At 41.0% G+C, this 23,346-nt stretch overlaps 1 protein-coding gene across 8 annotated transcripts in view; it reads left to right on the plus strand.

Annotated features, from left to right (window-relative positions):
• Positions 1 to 626: 626 nt before the first annotated feature.
• The window catches only part of LOC128696160 (uncharacterized), a 175,533-nt gene continuing 152,813 nt past the window's right edge, over positions 627 to 23,346 (plus strand). For 4 of the 8 annotated variants that reach the window (XR_011393286.1, XR_011393285.1, XR_011393287.1 and 1 more), the window contains exon 1: positions 627 to 4,030. Coding sequence is in view for 1 of the 8 variants with exons in the window: in XM_070095059.1 (XP_069951160.1) it covers positions 1,524 to 4,030; positions 20,210 to 20,388 (2,686 nt within the window). In the remaining 7 variants the exon portion in view is untranslated. Of the gene's footprint in view, positions 4,031 to 20,209; positions 20,389 to 23,346 lie in introns of all 8 variants that reach the window. The other 4 variants (XR_011393284.1, XR_011393283.1, XR_011393282.1 and 1 more) reach the window with 3 other exon arrangements.

Genomic DNA, 23,346 nt, shown 5'->3' on the forward strand with positions numbered 1-23,346 from the left:
GTCTGACACTTGTAATATTATACATGTTACAGTCTGACACTTGTAATATTATACATACACACTTGTGACAGTATGACACTTGTAATATGTACATGTTACAGTCTGACACTTGTAATATTATACATGTTACAGTCTGACACATGTAATATTATACATGTTACAGTCTGACACTTGTAATATTATACATGTTACAGTCTGACACTTGTAATATTATACATGTTACAGTCTGACACTTGTAATATTATACATGTTACAGTCTGACACTTGTAATATTATACATGTTACAGTCTGACACTTGTAATATTATACATGTTACAGTCTGACACTTGTAATATTATACATGTTACAGTCTGACACTTGTAATATTATACATGTTACAGTCTGACACTTGTAATATTATACATGTTACAGTCTGACACTTGTAATATTATACATGTTACAGTCTGACACTTGTAATATTATACATGTTACAGTCTGACACTTGTAATATTATACATGTTACAGTCTGACACTTGTAATATTATACATGTTACAGTCTGACACTTGTAATATTATACATGTTACAGTCTGACACTTGTAATATTATACATGTTACAGTCTGACACTTGTAATATTATACATGTTACAGTCTGACACTTGTAATATTATACATGTTACAGTCTGACACTTGTAATATTATACATGTTACAGTCTGACACTTGTAATATTATACATGTTACAGTCTGACACTTGTAATATTATACATGTTACAGTCTGACACTTGTAATATTATACATGTTACAGTCTGACACTTGTAATATTATACATGTTACAGTCTGACACTTATAATATTACGCATATTACAAATCATGTCTTTTATTTTTTCAGGTTCCTGGTCTTGTGTTGAAGTATCAGGAGCTACGTCAGCAACAACAATATCAGGAGCTACGTCAGCAACAACAATATCAGGAGCTACGTCAGTAACAACAATATCTGAGACGCAAAAGCAACTTCGCCAGTAACAGTATCTGAGAAGCAACAGCAGCACTGTCAGCAACAGTATCTGAGAAGCAACAGCAACACTGTCAGCAACAATATCTGAGAAGCAACAGCAACACAGTCAGCAACAGTATCTGAGAAGCAACAGCAACACAGTCAGCAACAGTATCTGAGAAGCAACAGCAACACTGTCAGCAACAATATGTGAGAAGCAACAGCAACACTGTCAGCAACAATATCTGAGAAGCAACAGCAACACTGTCAGCAACAGTATCTGAGAAGCAACAGCAACACTGTCAGCAACAATATCTGAGAAGCAACAGCAACACTATCAGCAACAGTATCTGAGAAGCAACAGCAACACTGTCAGCAACAGTATCTGAGAAGCAACAGCAACACTATCAGCAACAGTATCTGAGAAGCAACAGCAACACTGTCAGCAACAGTATCTGAGAAGCAACAGCAACACTATCAGCAACAGTATCTGAGAATCAACAGCAATACAATCGTTAACATTATTAACTTAATCTTGCTACTACTGTGTCATGGCTGTAATAACTAAGGAAGAAAATAATGGGTTCAGAATCATGAAAGCTTTGAGTGAGTGTGGTAGAGGAGTGTTGCATCACACATTCTGCTGGGGAACACCAGATAAACCTGATACTACACAGCTTGATCATTATTTAAGCAACTTGAAACAAACATCATCTGCAAACTACTTAAAACTCAATAGTAAAGATCGAAAGTTTAACAAAACACAAAAGAAACTCATTAATAGAAGTCCAAATGGAAGAGAGTTTGATGTTCCACTGCTGTGTAGGAGCATCAAACTTGCTTGTGAGAATGTTGCTCCTCTCAGTGATCCAATATGGATCACTGAGAGTAAAGAAATGGAGTACTACATCACTGCCATAAACGACATGAGGAACGATGCTGTTCACGGTCCACTTGCAGTTACTGATGAAGATTATTTTGAAAAAATGAGAAAACTTCGGGAGTTGTTAACTGGTTGTCTTACGACATCTGGAGAGAAGTATAGAAGAGACCAGGATGAAGTTAGCAAGGAGATCCAGCAGATGAATGATAAACTGGACGACATCATGAATGAGATTCTTGGAGAGGAAGATATTATGAAGTATTGTAGTGATGATATAAAACAAATTATCATGAAAGATAGTTATGAAAAACTGGAGAAGATTTTAAGAGAAATCATTAATATTAACCCAGTATCTTTTATCAACGACAATTTTCAACTTAAAGTAGACAAAATTTTTGTCGATATTGAAGTTAAACAAGGAAGACGTAGAGGTAAAAATGAACACAAAGATTATAGAGACCTTCTCTCACTTGTCCAGACAACATCTGTGGCATCAAGTGTGAGCTCTGGCACACAACAACAAGGTTCCTGTGCACGACCACAAATACTGTTGCTTGAAGGTGTTGCAGGCAGTGGCAAGACCACTCTAGTTAAGCTAATAACTGAGGAATGGATACAAGGTGGTCAAGGTAACATGAAGGGTTTAGATAATTATGACCTCTTACTGTGGGTGCAGTGCAGGGACAATACCATCAACTCCTACCATCATCTATTAGACAAACTATTTCCAGATGTTTCAGCAAAATTCAGAAATATTTTGCCTAAAATAATAAAGCTTTGTAAGATAATAATAATGGTTGATGGTCTGGATGAACTCAATAACAACTCCAGAACATTAGTCAAAAATCTTTTACTGGAATTCCAAAACTCTGTTAACACAAATTTTATCTGCACCACAAGACCTGAAGCAGTTGAAATGTTCAGCTTGACGATCCCTGAAGGTTATAATGTGGCAAATGCTGAACTACTAGGCATAAAGGAAGAACATATGGCAGAATTTGTGCGTCAGACTCACCAGGAGATAACTAAGCTGACCAACAGTAACAGAAGCACTGAAGAACTAGTGAATAAGGTGAGGAAAGTTGCAGGACTTCACGAACACTTACGTCTACCTATGAATTTAACATTTTTCATTTACATCTTGGACCAGGAACCTGATAAATCAAACATAACCATAACACAAACAGAACTCTACCATAAAGTACATCATATGTGTCAAAGTAAGTTATTACAGAGATTAACTAACTGTTCAGAGATGAAGGTGATGAATGAAAGTACTCTACAGAAGAGTGTTCAAGAAATATTGAAGATAATATACGCAACATCACTAGAGAGTTTGTCACGTGACCAGTTGAGTCTTGAAGAAGAGACTGTAGATGAACTAATATCTGCTTGTAACAAACATGATATACCTTACCATGAGATGATGTCTGCTTTCTTCAGTTTGAAGCCAATATGGACTTGGCAAGGCATCCAGGAGCGCTACTCTGCACCACACAAGGGAATCCAAGATTACTTCAGTGCTCTGCATATTGTGATGACACTCAAGCACCAGCTGCAATCTTCACCAATACCAGTGATGAAGACACCATCTGTGTCTTCCCAACCACTTGCGACAACTATATCACCATCACCAACACCAGTATCACCTACACTAGCATCACGTACACCTGCTTCACCTGTCAGTATCAGAGGAGTGTTAAAAGAGAGCATCAAGTCATCCAAGGTAGACATGAACAAGTACCAGAATGTTCTGATACATGTGGCTGGGTTGCTGCACCTGGTATTAGACACGGTACCTGAAGCACCTGCACGGGAAGTGGTTCATCTCCTACAAGAGTCTGGTATGAGTCACGATGACCAGTGGCTCCATCTCCTTGACAACACTAAGATGTCTCCAGTAACTGTCAAAGAAATATCTGACATTTTCACTGTAGATGAAGTGTTTTTCATACGTGATGAACGTGTGAGAAGCTACGCTGCTCTCTTGCCACACCTCAGGTCCACAGATGTGGAGATTACTATCTGGGGTGACCCTAGTGACCTGCCTGACCTGCCTGACCTGCTGGCTGCCCTCACCCACCATCAGTGTACACACCTCAGACTGGACCACCACTACCATCATGCTGACACAGCCACCACTTCTAACAACCTTCTACAAGATATTCAGTCTGGGTGAGTTATTGTTTACGTTAATTTTAATAATGTTACTGTATATGATAACATAATCTTTATCTTAACATTATTGTTAATTTTAATAATATTACTGAATATAATATTATCTTTTTTGTAACAATAGTGTTAATTAATGTTAATGATGTGTGTGTTAACATTGCTGTTGGTGATAACATTGATGTAGGTGTTAACATTGTTGTTGGTGCTAAAATTTGTGCTGGTACTAACATTGATTTAGGTGTTAACATTGTCGCTGGTGATGACATTGTTGTTGGTGTTAACATTGCTGTTGTGTTAAAATAGATGCTGATGGTAACACTGATGTAGGTGTTAACATTGTTCTTGGTGTTGACATTGTAGTTAGTGTAAATATTGTTTCGGTTGTTAACATTGTTGTTAGTGTTAACACTGTTGCTAGTATTAACATTGTAGATAACGTTAACATTATTCTCAGTGTTAATACTGTTGCTAGGGTTAACATTGTTGATAGTGTTAACATTGTTATTGGTGTTATTGATGTTATTGGTGTTATTGATGCAGGTGTTAACATTGTTATATATGTTAAAATTGCTGAGTGTTAACATTCTTGTTGGCATTAACATTATTGTTGGTGTTAATATTGTTATTTGTGTTAACACAGATATAGGTGTTAACAATGTTGTTGGTAATATTGTTGCTAGTGTTAACATTGACTGTTGAGAAATGGTATTACCAGCTAAGCTTATACATTTTGTATAGGGAAAACTTAACTTAGAAAGACAGCTCATCGCCTGCACAGCCGCCCCTGCAGACGAGGTCTTGAGAAGCTGTCGAAGTCATTCCTCAATGGGCTGAAATAGATATAATTATGTAAACAATAAATTACCTCTAGGGAGTGTTATGTCAGCATATTTCATTCACTGATTGCTGACAAACTTACGTGTGTGGACTCAAAGTTCAGCATATCACCTGGGTTTATGATAAGTGACTAACTCACGACTTTATACTCAACTGCGCAGTCAATAGTAGTACATCACGAGTTAGAACACTTACCTGGGTATATGTATCTGACCCATAATTATGCCCGGATATCCATTGAGTTGATTGAAGAATAGTGTTTTTTGAAGAATGTCACACTACACTCTGTTGGATCGCAACAATCGTTGTTACACTGTTCATCAATAATTGTTCACACAATATCACTAAGAAGTTGATCACACTTCTCTGTAAGTGTTTATCGTGTTTTGTGAGACACTTTGTTCACACTAACGCACAGATCGTTCTTTGTTGGTTATCCTGGCATCAGTGTCACTCTCAGTAGAGTCAAAAGTAATCTGAAGATGCCACAGCACCCCACGCTGTTACTCCCCTAGCACAAAGGAAAAACTGACCTAGTACTTTTACTTCCTTGCCACTTCCTCGATGAAACAAAGCAGAATGTTTGATTCTTGCTGTCTTAAGCATAGACAACAATATACACTATCTTTACCATGATAAAAAAGTGGGAGCAGGATTTTCCTTAATTGTCCTGCTAAGGTAAGAGATGGACTGTCTCTTATTAAACTACACTTGGCAACACTGGACCACATGGAGTGGCGGTCGCTTGACCACAGGTCGAATACTGGTACTACATCTGGGATCAATTACTCGCATTAGCAGTAAACAAGATATTTGCCCCTTCTGAGAGGGCTGGGCCCCTCAGGGCTGAAAGGGGCTGAAGGGGCTGAAGGGTGCTGAAGGGGGCTGATACCCCCCTCCTGGAGAAAATTTCTCCACACTGGGGGGCGGCGGAGGTTCGCTGCAGGTGAACTATTCATCATTTAACATTAATTTGATTTTCTCACTCGCCACCACTGCTGCTTGTCTTTTCTGAACAGCTTTAGTCTGTGTGGTTTCTGGAGAATCACTAATTTTGTTTTCAACACTGTGTAATTCTAACGGCACTAGTTTATTTATTGTCCGCTTATTCACTACACCTTTGCTTAAAACATCAACTATCCTGATGAGTCCATTTGCATCAGGATATAAGGTCACAATTTTTCCAAGTGGCCATTGGGACCTCGGACCATCATTGTCAATAATCACTATGTCACCAGGTCTTAAGGACTTATGATTTTCAGGAACACCAGCTCCATAGAAGTGTTCTCTCAATAAGGCGAGATAGTCTTCTCGCCAATTTTTCTCCAAACGTTCAATCACTTTATTAAGGTGTTTGAATTTAAGTCTGAGTTGCTCAGGTTCGAAATAAGTAGGATCCTTTATGATTTCTTTATCATTCAAGGGAGGAACAGGTTCGAGCCTTCTGCCATGGAGTAAATGAGATGAACTTAACACTTCTAAATTGTCCAGATCATCGGTAACATAAGTAAGAGGTCTGTTGTTGACTCTATTTTCTATTTCAGTCACAACTGTACGGAATTCTTCTAAGTCTATTCTCTGACGATGAAGAGTCTTCCTTAAACAACGTTTTACAATGCCGATCATTCTTTCATAAAATCCGCCGTGCCATGGAGATTTAGGAGTAATGTATCTCCAACGACAACTGCGTTGATTCAGCATCTGTTGTACTTCTGGTTGATCAAAGATCTTGCTTATATAAGCAGCACCAGCAACAAAGTTCGTTGCATTGTCTGAAATCATCAGTCTGGGACATGCCTTTCTGCCTGCACACCGTCTGAATAATTTGATAAAGGTTTCAGCAGACATGTCAGTGGCTACTTCTAGATGTACTGCTCTAGTTGTAGCACAAGTGAACAGACAGATGTACACCTTGATGGAAACTTTGTCAACTGTTTTGGTTAAAATTATTAGTCCAGTGAAATCTACACCTGTCACCTCAAATGGAGTGACATGACAAACTCTTTCAGAGGGATATGGAGGCGGACCTGGATACTGACATACTCGCATATCATAGTGACGACAAGTAATACAGTCCTTTATTTGTTTTTTCACACTTTGTCGACCTTGAGGTATCCAGTAGGATTGTCGTATATGACAAAGTGTGTCAGCTACCCCACCATGTAACACGTTACTGTGGGCGTTTTGCTCAATCAGTTTTGTTAGCCAATGATTCTTGGGGATCAATATTGGATGTATGGCTTCTTTAGGTAGTGAAGAATTATGAATTCTTCCTCGACATCTTATAATCTTTTCTGAGTCGAGATAAAGTCCTAAAGAATTAATCATAACAGGTTTCTTTGGGGATTTATCTTGTGTTTCCAGAAATTCATATTCTGTAGAGAAAACATCTTTCTGTATTAGTTTCACCCAGTATTTAATGGGTTCAAGACATTCATAATCAGGTTTTATTCCTTTAATGAATTTAAAGACAAGAGCTGTAACTCTTAAGAGTTTACCCAAAGATAAGTATTTAGATCCATCAATGGCTATTTCTGTTGTGTCTGCAGTATTTACACAACTTATTTTTGCTGTGTTCAAGCAGACTGTTTCTTCTGACATAATGTGAGCCTTTTGCTGAGGCCAGTTATTTTCATTAGAGAGCCAGTTCGGTCCGTGGAGCCATAATTTATTATCCACAAATTTCTTGAGTGGGACACCACGTGACAACATGTCAGCTGGATTCTCTTGGGTAGAGACGTGGAGAAAGAGATAATCTCTCTGCATCTCTTTTATTTCTGCTGCTCTGTTCTGTACATAGACCAACTTACTCTTATTATTTCTTAACCACTGGAGAACTGCTTCATTATCACTCCAGATCACGGTTTTTTCAATAGTAAGATGATCAAGTACTTTGTTGAGATAGACAGCTAATTTTGTACCTACATAGAGTGCTGTCAGTTCCAATTGTGGTACTGTTCTGACCTTCAAGGGTGCTACCCTGGCCTTTGAAGTAATTAGTGTACCTCCTTCAGCATTACTCATGTAAGCTACAGCGCCATAACCTCTGGTTGACGCATCACAGAACACATGTAATGTGTAATTGTTTCCCTCTTGACCTATTAGTCTGGGAAATTTAATTTGATGAAGTTGTTTAAACTCCCTGGATATTTCATCCCATGCTTGACTCATTTCTAGAGGCAAGTTCTCATCCCATCCAATTTTGAGCTTCCATGCATCTTGCATAAGCATTTTACCCTTTATGGTAATTGGTGATACCTCTGTAGTTTACTGTCAGAGGTATCAGATTGTGATACCTCTGACAGTAAACTACGTTTAGTGAGTGTACTGCATGATTTATTGTTTGTCTTTTTTAGACTCAAATTATATTAATGTGTGTTCCAATTAAGTCCCAGCATATTGTTGCAATCAGGAATTTCAGCTTCAGGGAAATCTTTGATAAGTTCCCTTAATTGCTTTGAATTTTTATTCCACATCCTTAGAGGCATATTTGCTTCTTTCATCTCCTTGTTAGCTTCTCTGTATAAAGATTTCAAATCCTCCTCTTTATTCACAGTACCTTGAAGATTGTCCACATAGAAACTTTTCTTTAAGATTTCTTTGAAGGGACTTTCAGATTTCTTCAAATGTGTATTTAGAGTAGCTTCTAGTAAGAATGGAGAGGATGTTGCACCAAATAATACTGATTTGAAACGATAAGTTTTCACAGGACTTTGAGGATCATGTGGATTTTCAGGCCACAAGAATCGAGTATAATCTCTATCTATTTCTTGTAGTCCTACTCTTAAGAAAGCTTTGGAAATATCAGCCGTGTAGGCATATGTGTTTGTGCGAAATTTCATAAGCACGTCTCCAAGCTTCTCAGTTAGTGAGGGTCCGGTCATCAGACAGTCATTAAGACTTGCTACATCTTTATTTGCACGTGCACTGCAATTGTATACAACACGTAGTGGAGAGGTTTCAGAATCTTTTCTGACTCCATGGTGCGGGAGATAATGAGCGTTTGTCTTCAACTTATCTTCGACTATTTCCTCAATGAATTTATTGTCCAACTGTTCTTGTATGATATTATCATAGACTCACGAAATCGTAATGACACGATTGCAAACAAACCATACCCCGGCCGGAATTGAACCCGCGGTCAGAGAGTCTCAAAACTCCAGCCCGTCGCGTTAGCTGGTCTAGTGGCTAACGCGACGGGCTGGAGTTTTGAGACTCTCTGACCGCGGGTTCAATCCCGGCCGGGGTATGGTTTATCATAGACAGTCAGTAGCTCTGGATTCTTCAGGAGCTCATGTATTTGTGCTTTCATTTGTCCGAAAGCTATGCGATAATTGCTAGGGAGATGTGGTGGATTTAATTTCCATGGTAGCCTAACCATATACTGTCCGTCTTTATATTTGACAGTGTCCAAATATTGGCTATAAGTCTGAGACTCTTGTAGGCTTGGTTTATTTACATCAATACCTGTCGCATCTAAATCCCACAACTTATCAACTGGTTCATTCATTTCTTCCAGCAATGATAATTTTTGCTGTGGTACATGATCAGCGGTTATTCTCGTAACTAGTACATTTTCCACTGAATCCTGGAGTTTACCTGGAGAGAGTTCCGGGGGTCAACGACCCCGCGGCCCGGTCTGTGACCAGGCCTCCTGGTGGATCAGAGCCTGATCAACCAGGCTGTTGCTGCTGGCTGCACGCAAACCAACGTACGAGCCACAGCCCGGCTGATCAGGAACTCACTTTAGGTGCTTGTCCAGTGCCAGCTTGAAGACTGCCAGGGGTCTGTTGGTAATCCCCCTTATGTGTGCTGGGAGGCAGTTGAACAGTCTCGGGCCCCTGACGCTTATTGTATGGTCTCTTAACGTGCTAGTGACACCCCTGCTTTTCTTTGGGGGGATGGTGCATCGTCTGCCAAGTCTTTTGCTTTCGTAGTGAGTGATTTTCGTGTGCAAGTTCGGTACTAGTCCCTCTAGGATTTTCCAGGTGTATATAATCATGTATCTCTCCCTCCTGCGTTCCAGGGAATACAGGTTTAGGAACCTCAAGCGCTCCCAGTAATTGAGGTGTTTTATCTCCGTTATGCGCGCCGTGAAAGTTCTCTGTACATTTTCTAGGTCGGCAATTTCACCTGCCTTGAAAGGTGCTGTTAGTGTGCAGCAATATTCCAGCCTAGATAGAACAAGTGACCTGAAGAGTGTCATCATGGGCTTGGCCTCCCTAGTTTTGAAGGTTCTCATTATCCATCCTGTCATTTTTCTAGCAGATGCGATTGATACAATGTTATGGTCCTTGAAGGTGAGATCCTCCGACATGATCACTCCCAGGTCTTTGACGTTGGTGTTTCGCTCTATTTTGTGGCCAGAATTTGTTTTGTACTCTGATGAAGATTTAATTTCCTCATGTTTACCATATCTGAGTAATTGAAATTTCTCATCGTTGAACTTCATATTGTTTTCTGCAGCCCACTGAAAGATTTGGTTGATGTCCGCCTGGAGCCTTGCAGTGTCTGCAATGGAAGACACTGTCATGCAGATTCGGGTGTCATCTGCAAAGGAAGACACGTTGCTGTGGCTGACATCCTTGTCTGTGTCGGATATGAGGATGAGGAACAAGATGGGAGCGAGTACTGTGCCTTTTGGAACAGAGCTTTTCACCGTAGCTGCCTCGGACTTTACTCTGTTGACGACTACTCTGTGTTCTGTTAGTGAAGAAATTATAGATCCATCGACCGACTTTTCCTGTTATTCCTTTAGCACGCATTTTGTGCGCTATTACGCCATGGTCACACTTGTCGAAGGCTTTTGCAAAGTCTGTATGTATTACATCTGCATTCTTTTTGTCTTCTAGTGCATTTAGGACCTTGTCGTAGTGATCCAATAGTTGAGACAGACAGGAGCGACCTGTTCTAAACCCATGTTGCCCTGGGTTGTGTAACTGATGGGTTTCTAGATGGGTGGTGATCTTGCTTCTTAGGACCCTTTCAAAGATTTTTATGATATGGGATGTTGGTGCTATTGGTCTGTAGTTCTTTGCTGTTGCTTTACTGCCCCCTTTGTGGAGTGGGGCTATGTCTGTTGTTTTTAGTAACTGTTGGACGACCCCCGTGTCCATGCTCCCTCTCCATAGGATGGAAAAGGCTCGTGATAGGGGCTTCTTGCAGTTCTTGATGAACACAGAGTTCCATGAGTCTGGCCCTGGGGCAGAGTGCATGGGTATGTCATTTATCGCCTGTTCGTAGTCATTTGGCGTCAGGATAACATCGGATAGGCTTGTGTTAACCAAATTCTGTGGCTCTCCCATAAAAAATTAATTTTGATCTTCGACTCTCAGTCTGGTTAGCGGCTTGCTAAAAACTGAGTCATATTGGGACTTGAGTAGCTCACTCATTTCCTTGCTGTCATCTGTGTAGGACCCATCTTGTTTAAGTAGGGGCCCAATACTGGACGTTGTTCTCGATTTTGATTTGGCATAGGAGAAGAAATACTTTGGGTTTCTTTCGATTTTATTTATGGCTTTTAGTTCTTCCCGCGATTCCTGACTCCTAAAGGATTCTTTTAGCTTAAGTTCGATGCTTGCTATTTCTCTGACCAGTGTCTCCCTACGCATTTCAGATATATTGACCTCTTTTAGCCGCTCTGTTATTCTTTTCCGTCGCCTGTAAAGGGAGCGCCTGTCTCTTTCTATTTTACATCTACTCCTCCTTTTTCTTAGAGGAATAAGCCTTGTGCATACATCGAGTGCCACCGAGTTAATCTGTTCTAGGCATAAGTTGGGGTCTGTGTTGCTTAGTATATCTTCCCAGCTTATATCGGTTAGGACTTGGTTTACTTGGTCCCACTTTATGTTTTTGTTATTGAAGTTGAATTTGGTGAATGCTCCCTCGTGACTAGTCTCATTATGTTGGTCTGGGGCTCCACGCATACATTTCTGAACCTCAATTATGTTGTGATCTGAGTATATTGTTTTTGATATGGTGACATTTCTTATCAGATCATCATTGTTAGTGAAGATGAGGTCTAGTGTATTCTCCAGTCTAGTAGGCTCTATTATTTGCTGGTTTAAATTGAATTTTGTGCAGAGATTTAAAAGCTCGTGTGAGTGTGAGTTTTCATCAGAGCTGCCTCCTGGTGTTATTACTGCAACAATATTATTTGCTATATTCCTCCATTTTAGGTGCCTTAAGTTGAAATCCCCCAGGAGCAAGATGTTGGGTGCAGGAGCTGGAAGATTTTCCAGACAGTGGTCAATTTTTAACAGCTGTTCCTGGAATTGCTGGGATGTTGCATCCGGAGGCTTGTAGACTACCACAATGACTAGGTTTTGGTTCTCGACCTTTACTGCTAAAACTTCCACTACATCATTTGAGGCATAAAGCAGTTCTGTGCAAACAAGTGACTCTGCAATGTACAGGCCAAGCCCCCCCTTTTGCCTGTTCACTCTGTCACATCTGTATAGGTTGTAACCTGGGATCCATATTTCGTTGTCCAAGTGATCCTTTATGTGGGTCTCAGTGAAAGCCGCGAACATTGCCTTTGCCTCTGCAAGCAGTCCACGGATGAAAGGTATTTTGTTGTTTGTTGCTGGCTTTAGACCCTGTATATTTGCAAAGAAGAATGTTATCGGACTGGTGGTATTGTTGGTACTGGGGGGGATTTTTTTCCGGCATTAGTATCTGTATCTGTTGGTTTGGAGTGGAGGCCATCGACTGTGGTTCCACTCCAGGAATGACTGGATTTGGAGTACGATTTCTGCCATTTCCTGCCAGTTTTTTTTCCTTCCTGGCACTAAAAAACCTCTCCCTCTTGAGTGGCTGTGGCTACCCAGGTTTTCCCATGGCCTGGATGTTTTGTATCTTTTTGTCCCCTTTAGATGGTATGCCTGGCAATTTAAGTTATAGCACAGTCTTTCCTGTACTGAAGAGGTTCACAGTTCAGGGTGAAAAAGCTTACAGGAAGTGAGTTTGCATTTTCCTGTTGTCATATGGGCATGGCATTTTCTAGGGTGGTCATAGTTGCACGTCCCATCTGTTTTTCCAGATTTCCCATGCCAGCAGATACCAAGTGCATAGTATGTGCACAGGCTTGGTTTCCGTTTGCCTTGGGTTTCTGTGACTGTATTCCCTGTTGGTGCATGTTTCCCTGTCTTACTTCTATCCTCCCTAGCGCCAACAATGGAGCTCCCACCAGTTGTTTTTGGTAATATATCCTCACTATTGCTAGTGGAGTCCTCTTGTTTGCTATTTCCTGCGGTATTTCTAGTTTGCAATATTGGTTTTATCTTATCTTTGACTACACTTGTTTCCCTACTATGGCTCCTGTCCCCTATGAGGTCATTTATATGTATTCCTTCCTGCATATAATTCAGTAATCAGTAATCAGTATAATCAGTATCAGCTTCTTTCCCACTTTGAGAGGGAATGGGACCACATACCATGTGGCCTCCTGCTGTTTTCAGCAAGTGAACGTCATGTTTACTTACTAGATTTTGCACAATACAGTCATAATAATCACTTCCAATGATTAAATCAATTGGACTAATAGTGTCCGTCTGTGTCAGGACAGGCTAACTTGACCTTAGCTGCTTTCAGTGCTGCAACTGCTTCTTTTAATCCCTGGATCTGCACAGACTTAGGCAAATCATCTACTACCACAGCTTCTACTGTCTTTTTCCTGTTTCCTAGACAAACAGTGATTCTGGCTAGGTCATATGTCTGTTTACCAGAATTGTGGAAAAAACCAGCTATATCTAACTGTACTTTGGCATAGGGTTGTTTATTCAGTTTCTGCAACACTTTTCTTCTTATGAAGGACCTTTGTGAGCCTTGATCAAATCATGTTAGCACATTGGTTTTGTGTAATTTATTAGATAACTCAACTCGAGCTATCGGGAGAGCAGTTGCTTTAATCTTATCTCTCACATTTATTGCTGTTGCTTGTTGATTTCCTGATTCTGTGGAAGTCTTCTGCTGTTCAGCAAAAGTATTTGGGCATAATGCTGTATGATGCATACCCTTGCATTTAAAACACTTCTTTAGTGAGCATTTTCCTCCCTTGTGTTCACCTAAACAATTGATGCACCTTTTCAGCTGATGAACACGTTGTTTACGTGCCTCCACTGTGCTCAATGTGTTCCATCACAAAGTACACATTTTGGAGAACGTTTATGTGTGACAGTTTGTTTACTGTCTGTTGTATTCAGAGCTTGATAAATGCCTATATGAGATTTCCCATTCTGTGGTTAAGTGGGAGTAGGAATACTCTTTATACTGATTTGAAGGTTTATTATCCACGAGATTTGTGGATTTTTCATCTTGTCTCGTTGCTTGCATGCATGAAACTATTGTTTGTAAACCATTGCTAATTTCTTCACAAGTGAAATAGCGTTTATTGAACATAATATTTAATCGTTCAATAGTTTGTGGTGACAACTTATCTTGTACAATACCACTGATAAACCAATCACATTGTCTTAGGTTATATTTAGCACCTAGAGATCTGAGACTATTGTCTAATGTGATTCTAAATGCCTGTAAGTCTGAAAAACAATGTTTGGGTGGCTTCAAGCTTGATATTAAGACTGCATGTCTAACTCTAGCCTTGTCATCATCAAAGTAATTGTCTGCTAAGACATGTAAGGCTATCTGATAATTGCCTTTAACCACCAGAAATGACTTAATCAGTTCATAGGGTTCTCCCTTCACAAGACATTTAAGATAATTGAACTTAGCAATCTCATCTACGTCAGTTCGTGAATTTACTATGGATTGATAACCACTAATGAATTCTTCATAATTATGACCTTGGAAAATAGGTAATGACAAGGTAGGTAAACTTGGTAATGGTACACTTGTTGTTGTTACAGGTGTAACAGGTGTTTGACCACTAGTTACAGTAGGTCTCTGTGACAGAGTTTTGCGGCAGATAGCCTGTACTCCTGTCCACCTTAATTGTTGATTACTAAAAGTATCCAAAACATTTTTAATTTCATCCTCAGATGGATCTGATTCAAGAAATTTATTTTCATAATGTGTATAGTCTGAATTAATTATTTCCAGACGTTGTGTAAGTAATTCAAATTTGACCTCAAGATCATCAAAATCTATGTTTGTATCTTGAGTTAATCCTATACAGACTGAAATTAGATTTTCTAATTGTGTAATCTTAGTCTGTAAAGATTGAAACTGAGTTTTCAAACAAGCCATTTTAATGGTATACCGAAAATTCTAGCACCACACTTAAAGTGTTTAAAAAACACTGTACTGCTATAAACAGCTGAGTTTTTGTTATGCTTAAGTCAGCAATAATCAAGTCAGACACTACTGACCCACTAAGCTTAACCTCAGGGTCAATGACCATGAAGGGTACAGGGTACATGTGTCTGGTGTTTATGGCTTGAGTTTGCTGTGACAGCCTGACCACGATGATTAATCGTAAATAATGTTATACACTTCATTCACTGTACACTATAAATGTCACTGTATAACTGTAAATCACACGTGAATATTACTTACACACATATAAATGTCACTGTTAATATGTATTTGAAAGCTTACACTTTATTAATAAGTTCCTCTAATATAACAGGTATATCTATAAGAAACAAACTTTAACATAATCTTGTCTCTTAATTTCTGTTTATAAACATTATAAACACTATGTGTATATCCTTTAGGAGTCAGGAATCGCGGGAAGAACTAAAAGCCATAAATAAAATCGAAAGAAACCCAAAGTATTTCTTCTCCTATGCCAAATCAAAATTGAGAACAACGTCCAGTATTGGGCCCCTACTTAAACAAGATGGGTCCTACACAGATGACAGCAAGGAAATGAGTGAGCTACTCAAGTCCCAATATGACTCAGTTTTTAGCAAGCCGCTAACCAGACTGAGAGTCCAAGATCAAAATTAATTTTTTATGAGAGAGCCACAAAATTTGATTAACACAAGCCTATCCGATGTTATCCTGACGCCAAATGACTTCGAACAGGCGATAAATGACATGCCCATGCACTCTGCCCCAGGGCCAGACTCATGGAACTCTGTGTTCATCAAGAACTGCAAGAAGCCCCTATCACGAGCCTTTTCCATCCTATGGAGAGGGAGCATGGACACGGGGGTCGTCCCACAGTTACTAAAAACAACAGACATAGCCCCACTCCACAAAGAGGGCAGTAAAGCAACAGCAAAGAACTACAGACCAATAGCACTAACATCCCATATCATAAAAATCTTTGAAAGGGTTCTAAGAAGCAAGATCACCACCCATCTAGAAACCCATCAGTTACACAACCCAGGGCAACATGGGTTTAGAACAGGTCGCTCCTGTCTGTCTCAACTATTGGATCACTACGACAAGGTTCTAAATGCACTAGAAGGCAAAAAGAATGCAGATGTAATATATACAGACTTTGCAAAAGCCTTCGACAAGTGTGGCCATAGCGTAATAACACACAAAATGCGTGCTAAAGGAATAACAGGAAAAGTCGGTCGATGGATCTATAATTTCCTCACTAACAGAACACAGAGAGTAGTCGTCAACAGAGTAAAGTCCGAGGCAGCTACGGTGAAAAGCTCTGTTCCAAAAGGCACAGTACTCGCTCCCATCTTGTTCCTCATCCTCATATCCGACATAGACAAGGATGTCAGCCACAGCACCGTGTCTTCCTTTGCAGATGACACCCGAATCTGCATGACAGTGTCTTCCATTGCAGACACTGAAAGGCTCCAGGCGGACATCAACCAAATCTTTCAGTGGGCTGCAGAAAACAATATGAAGTTCAACGATGAGAAATTTCAATTACTCAGATATGGTAAACATGAGGAAATTAAATCTTCATCAGAGTACAAAACAAATTCTGGCCACAAAATAGAGCGAAACACCAACGTCAAAGACCTGGGAGTGATCATGTCGGAGGATCTCACCTTCAAGGACCAAAACATTGTATCAATCGCATCTGCTAGAAAAATGACAGGATGGATAATGAGAACCTTCAAAACTAGGGAGGCCAAGCCCATGATGACACTCTTCAGGTCACTTGTTCTATCTAGGCTGGAGTATTGCTGCACACTAACAGCACCTTTCAAGGCAGGTGAAATTGCCGACCTAGAAAATGTACAGAGAACTTTCATGGCGCGCATAACGGAGATAAAACACCTCAATTACTGGGAGTGCTTGAGGTTCCTAAACGTGTATTCCCTGGAACGCAGGCGAGAGAGATACATGATTATATACACCTGGAAAATCCTAGAGGGACTAGTACCGAACTTGCACACGAAAATCACTCACTACGAAAGCAAAAGACTTGGCAGACGATGCAACATCCCCCCAATGAAAAGAAGGGGTGTCACTAGCACGTTAAGAGATCATACAATAAGTGTCAGGGGCCTGAGACTGTTCAACTACCTCCCAGCATACATAAGGGGGATTACCAACAGACCCCTGGCAGTCTTCAAGCTGGCACTAGACAAGCACCAGCAGTAACAGCCTGGTTGATCAGGCTCTGATCCACCAGGAGGCCTGGTCACAGACCGGGCCGCGGGGACGTTGACCCCCGGAACTCTCTCCAGGTAAACTCCAGGTAAACACTCATACAAACTGAATATCAGTTGGGTTGTTGTTGTCGTCAGCGCTTCTCGAGCTTGGAGCAGTAGATGATGGGTGCCATCCCCCGTTTTCTTGTTGGGTGAGTCACCCAGCTCCCGTTTTCTTTGGTTGAACGCTGGGTTAGCGCCCGTTTTCTTTTGGCTCTCCATTCTCTGTGATTGAGTCTGGAGGGACTCATTTATACTGATTTATATTGTAAAACACTAGTTTTACAGCTTTTTTCGAAGGACCTTCTCTCGTAGGTTATTTGTACACTGTAGTACAACATATTTGGACCACAGTGTGGCCTTTATCCGGTTTGAGCACGACCAAAATGTTGAGAAATGGTATTACCAGCTAAGCTTATACATTTTGTATAGGGAAAACTTAGAAAGACAGCTCATCGCCTGCACAGCCGCCCTTGTAGACGAGGTCTTGAGAAGCTGTCGAAGTCATTCCTCAATGGGCTGAAATAGATATAATTATGTAAACGATAAATTACCCCTAGGGGGTGTTATGTCAGCATATTTCATTCACTGATTGCTGACAAACTTACGTGTGTGGACTCAAAGTTCAGCATATCACCTGGGTTTATGATAAGTGACTAACTCACGACTTTATACTCAACTGTGCAGTCAATAGTAGTACATCACGAGTTAGAACACTTACCTGGGTATATGTATCTGACCCATATGCCCGGATATCCATTGAGTTGATTGAAGAATAGTGTTTTTTGAAGAATATCACACTACACTCTGTTGGATCACAACACTCGTTGTTACACTGTTCATCAATAATTATTCACACAATTTCACTAAGAAGTTGATCACACTTCTCTGTAAGTGTTTATCGTGTTTTGTGAGACACTTTGTTCACACTAACGCACAGATCGTTCTTTGTTGGTTATCCTGGCGTCAGTGTCACTCACAGTAGAGTCAAAAGTAATCTGAAGACGCCACAGCGCCCCACGCCGTTATTCCCCTAGCACAAAGAAAAAGCTGACCTAGTACTTTTACTTCCTTGCCACTTCCTCGATGAAGCAAAGCAGAATGTTTGATTCTTGCTGTCTTAAGCATAGACAACAATATACATTATATTTACCATGATTATAAAGTGGGAGCAGGATTTTCCTTAATTGTCCTGCTAAGGTAAGAGATGTACTGTCTCTTACTAAAATACACTGTGCAACAGTGGACTGCAAGGAGCGGCGGTCGCTTGACCACAGGTCGTATACTTGTACTGCATCTGGAATAATTCGCTGTAGCAGTAAACAAGATATTTGCTCCTTCTGAGAGGGCTGGGCCCCTTAGGGCTGAAAGGGGCTGAAGGGGCTGAAGGGGGCTGAAGGGGGCTGATACCCCCCTCCTGGAGAAAATTTCTCCACATTGACTTTGTCATCATTTTCTCCATTGCTTTTTTTAACATTGTGGTTGATGGTAACATTGCTCCTGCTATTAACATTGTTGTTGGTATTAACATTATTTTAGTATTAACATTGTTGCTAGTGTTAACATTATTGTTGGAGTTAACACTGTTGAAATTTTTAACATTGTTTTTGGTGTTAACATTAACATTATGGTGTTAGCAACATTGCTGCTTGTGTTAACTCTGATGTACATGCTAACATTGTTGTTGGTGTTCAGATTGATGTAGATGTTAACATTGTTGTTGGTGTTAACATAGTTTAGGTATTAACAAATTTATTGTTTCTAGTGTTAACATTTTTGTTGGAGTTAACATTGTATTAATTTTTAACATTTTGTTGTTAACATTGTTGTAATTTTTAACATTGTTTTAGAGTTAACTTTGGAGGTCTTGAAGACAGCCAGGAATCTTGAAGACAGCTAGTGGTCTCGAAGTCAACTAGGGGTCTTGAAGACAGCTACAGGTTTTGAATACATGTAGGGGTCTTGAAGATTTCCAGCAGTCATAAAGACAGATAGGATCTTGTAGACAGCTTGGGGGTTCTAAGACAGCCAGGAGTCTTGAAGACAGATAGGGGACTCGAAGACTGCCAGGGGTCCTGACAGCTGTTGGTCTCAAAGACAGCCAGGAGTCATGAGTGCAACGAGAGGTCTTGAATGCAGCTAGGGGTCTTGAAAACAGCTAGGGTCTTGAAGACAGCTAGGTTTCTTGCGGACAGCCAGGGGTCTTAAGGACGGCTAGGAGTCTTGAAGACGGCTAGTGGGTCACAAAGACAATTAGGTGTTTTGAAGATAGCCAGGGGTCTTGAAACTAGCCAGGGTTGTACTGGTAATCCCACTAATATATGATAGGAGGAAGATGAACAGACTTGGACCCCTGACACTTATTATGTTGTCTCTTAGTATCCTCATGGCTCCACTGTAATTCACTGAGGATATGTTGCACCGCCTGCCAAGTCTTGTGCTCTCATGGGCAGTGATTCCTGTGTGTAGATTTGGAACTAATATCTCTAAAATGTTCCAAATGTAAATTACGATTTATCTTACTTTGCTGAAGCAAATCTTTTATATTATACCCGTGTGAGATCAGTTATTATTATATTGTATATATATAATGTAATATTGTAGTTGTTCACAAAAACTTGGTGTAATATACAGTGTAATATTGTTCACTATCTCTTGGTGTAATATACAGTGTAATATTGTTCACTATCTCTTGGTGTAATATACAGTGTAATATTGTTCACTATCACTTGGTGCAATATACAGTGTAAGTAGTGAGTGTGGTGAGTTTGTAAGAGTGAGTGTTCAATAGTGTTTTATCCTGGTACAGGAGTCGCCTGGAGAGGTTCAGTGGTTGCCTCACTGGTGGAGGAGTGACAACACTGCTGCAGAAATGTAAACAGCTGAGTTGGCTCTGCCTGGCTGTGGTGAGTGACAACCATGCTCGCTGTCTCCTGCCACAACTACACCACACTGTCACCTCCACACTACATCAACTTAACTTCCTCAGTGAGTGTTAGACTGTGTTCTGTACTCACCTTAATGTGGTTGCAGGGGTCGAGTCACAACTCCTGGCTCCGACTCTTCACTGATCTCCACTAGGTCCATGAGCTTTATTATACCTCTGGTCGCCCTGCTCCAAGGGCTTTATCATACCTTTTCTTAAAGCTACGTATGGTATCTTCATCCACTACCTCACTATCCAGACTATAAACTTCCTGGTAACTCTTTGACTGAAGAAATACTTTCTAACATCCCTGTGACTCATCTGAGGCTTCCCTTGTTGCTGTGTCCCATCTCTGGAACATCCTGTCTCTGTCCATCTTGTCGATTCCTCTCAGTATTTTATGTCATTATCATGTCCTCCCTTGTCCCTCCTGTCCTCATGTGTCGTCAGATCAAGTTCCCTTAACCTCTCCTCGTAGGACATGCCCCTTAGCTCTGGGACCAGTCTGGTCGCAAACCTTTGCACTTTCTCTGGTTTACTGACGTGATTGGCAAGGTGTCTGTTCCAAACTGGAATTGCATACTCTAATATGGGCCTGACATACATGGTGTACAGGGTGCAGAACGACCCCTTACTGAGATGCCAGAATACTATTCTTAGATTCGCTAGTTGCTCATATGCTGCAGCAGTTATTTGGTTGACGTGCATCTCAGGAAATGTGCTTGGTATTATACACACTCCAAAATAATTTTCCTTGTTTAAGGTTTGTGGTCTTTATCCCCCTAGACTGTACTCTGTCTGTGGTGTTCTTTGTCCTTTCCCCAATCTTCATGACTTTGCACTTGGTGGGGTTAAACTCCAGGAGCAAGTTGCTGCACCAGGTCTGCACCCTGTCTAGATCCCTCTGTAGTCCTGTCTTGTGCTCCTCCAATTGAATTCTCCTCATTAACATCACATCTTCTGCAAACAGGGTCACTTCTGAGTCAATTCTTTCCATCATGTTCACTTATACAAGAAACAGCACCAGTCCTAGGACTTACCCCTGTGGAACCCCGCTCGTCATATTTGGAGAAATTTTCTCCCGGAGGGGGGTATTAGCCCCCTTCAGCCCCTTTCAGCCCTGAGGGGCCCAGCCCTCTCAGAAGGGGCAAGCATCTTGTTTACTGCTACAGCAAGTAATTGATCCCAGATGCAATACGAGTATGTGTCGTGGTTAAGCGACCACCGCTACTTGCAAGAGTCCAGTGTTGCAAAGTGTAGTTATAAGAGACAGTCCATCTCTTACCTTAGCAGGACAATTAAGGAAAATTTTGCTCCCACTTTGTTACCATGGTAAAGATAGTGTACATTGTTGTCTATGCTCAAGACAGCAAGAATCAAGCATTCTACTATGCTTCGTGGAGGAATGGGCAAGGAAGCAAAAAGTACTAGGTCAGCTTTTCCTTTATGTTCCTGGAGTTTACCTGGAGAGAGTTCCGGGGGTCAACGCCCCCGCGGCCCGGTCTGTAACCAGGCCTCCTGGTGGATCAGAGCCTGATCAACCAGGCTGTTGCTGCTGGCTGCACGCAAACCAACGTACGAGCCACAGCCCGGCTGGTCAGGAACCGACTTTAGGTGCTTGTCCAAAGCCAGCTTGAAGACTGCCAGGGGACTGTTGGTAATCCCCCTTATGTATGCTGGGAGGCAGTTGAACAGTCTTGGGCCCCTAACACTTATTGTATGGTCTCTTAACGTGCTAGTAACACCCCTGCTTTTCATTGGGGGGATGTTGCATCGTCTGCCAAGTCTTTTGTTTTCGTAGTGAGTGATTTTCGTGTGCAAGTTCGGTACTAGTCCCTCTAGGATTTTCCAGGTGTATATAATCATGTATCTCTCCCGCCTGCATTCCAGGGAATACAGTTTTAGGAACCTCAAGCACTCCCAGTAATTGAGGTGTTTTATCTCCGTTATGCGCGCCGTGAAGGTTCTTTGTATATTTTCTAGGTCAGCAATTTCACCTGCCTTGAAAGGTGCTGTTAGTGTGCAGCAATATTCCAGCCTAGATAGAACAAGTGACCTGAAGAGTGTCATCATGGGCTTGGCCTCCCTAGTTTTGAAGGTTCTCATTATCCATCCTGTCATTTTTCTAGCAGATGCGATTGATACAATGTTATGGTCCTTGAAGGTGAGATCCTCCGACATGATCACTCCCAGGTCTTTGACGTTGGTGTTTCGCTCTATTTTGTGGCCAGAATTTGTTTTGTACTCTGATGAAGATTTAATTTCCTCGTGTTTACCATATCTAAGTAATTGAAATTTCTCATCGTTGAACTTCATATTGTTTTCTGCAGCCCACTGAAAGATTTGGTTGATGTCCGCCTGGAGCCTTGCAGTGTCTGCAATGGAAGACACTGTCATGCAGATTCGGGTGTCATCTGCAAAGGAAGACACGGTGCTGTGGCTGACATCCTTGTCTATGTCGGATATGAGGATGAGGAACAAGATGGGAACGAGTACTGTGCCTTGTGGAACAAAGGTTTTCACCGTAGCTGCCTCGGACTTTACTCTGTTGACGACTACTCTCTGTGTTCTGTTAGTGAGGAAATTATAGATCCATCGACCGACATTTCCTGTTATTCCTTTAGCACGCATTTTGTGCGCTATTACGCCATGGTCACACTTGTCGAAGGCTTTTGCAAAGTCTGTATATATTACATCTGCATTCTTTTTGTCTTCTAGTGCATTTAGGACCTTGTCGTAGTGATCCAATAGTTGAGACAGACAGGAGCGACCTGTTCTAAACCCATGTTGCCCTGGGTTGGGTAAGTGATGGGTTTCTAGATGGGTGGTGATCTTGCTTCTTAGGACCCTTTCAAAGATTTTTATGATATGGGATGACTCACAAAATCGTAATGACACGATTGCAAACAAACCATACCCCGGCCGGGATTTGAGACTCTATGACCGCGGGTTCAATCCCGGCCGGGGTATGGTTTTTTATGATATTGGATGTTTGTGCTATCGGTCTGTAGTTCTTTGCT

This window comes from Cherax quadricarinatus, chromosome 48, assembly GCF_038502225.1.
Source record: "Cherax quadricarinatus isolate ZL_2023a chromosome 48, ASM3850222v1, whole genome shotgun sequence".
Taxonomy (NCBI): Eukaryota; Metazoa; Arthropoda; class Malacostraca; order Decapoda; family Parastacidae; genus Cherax; species Cherax quadricarinatus.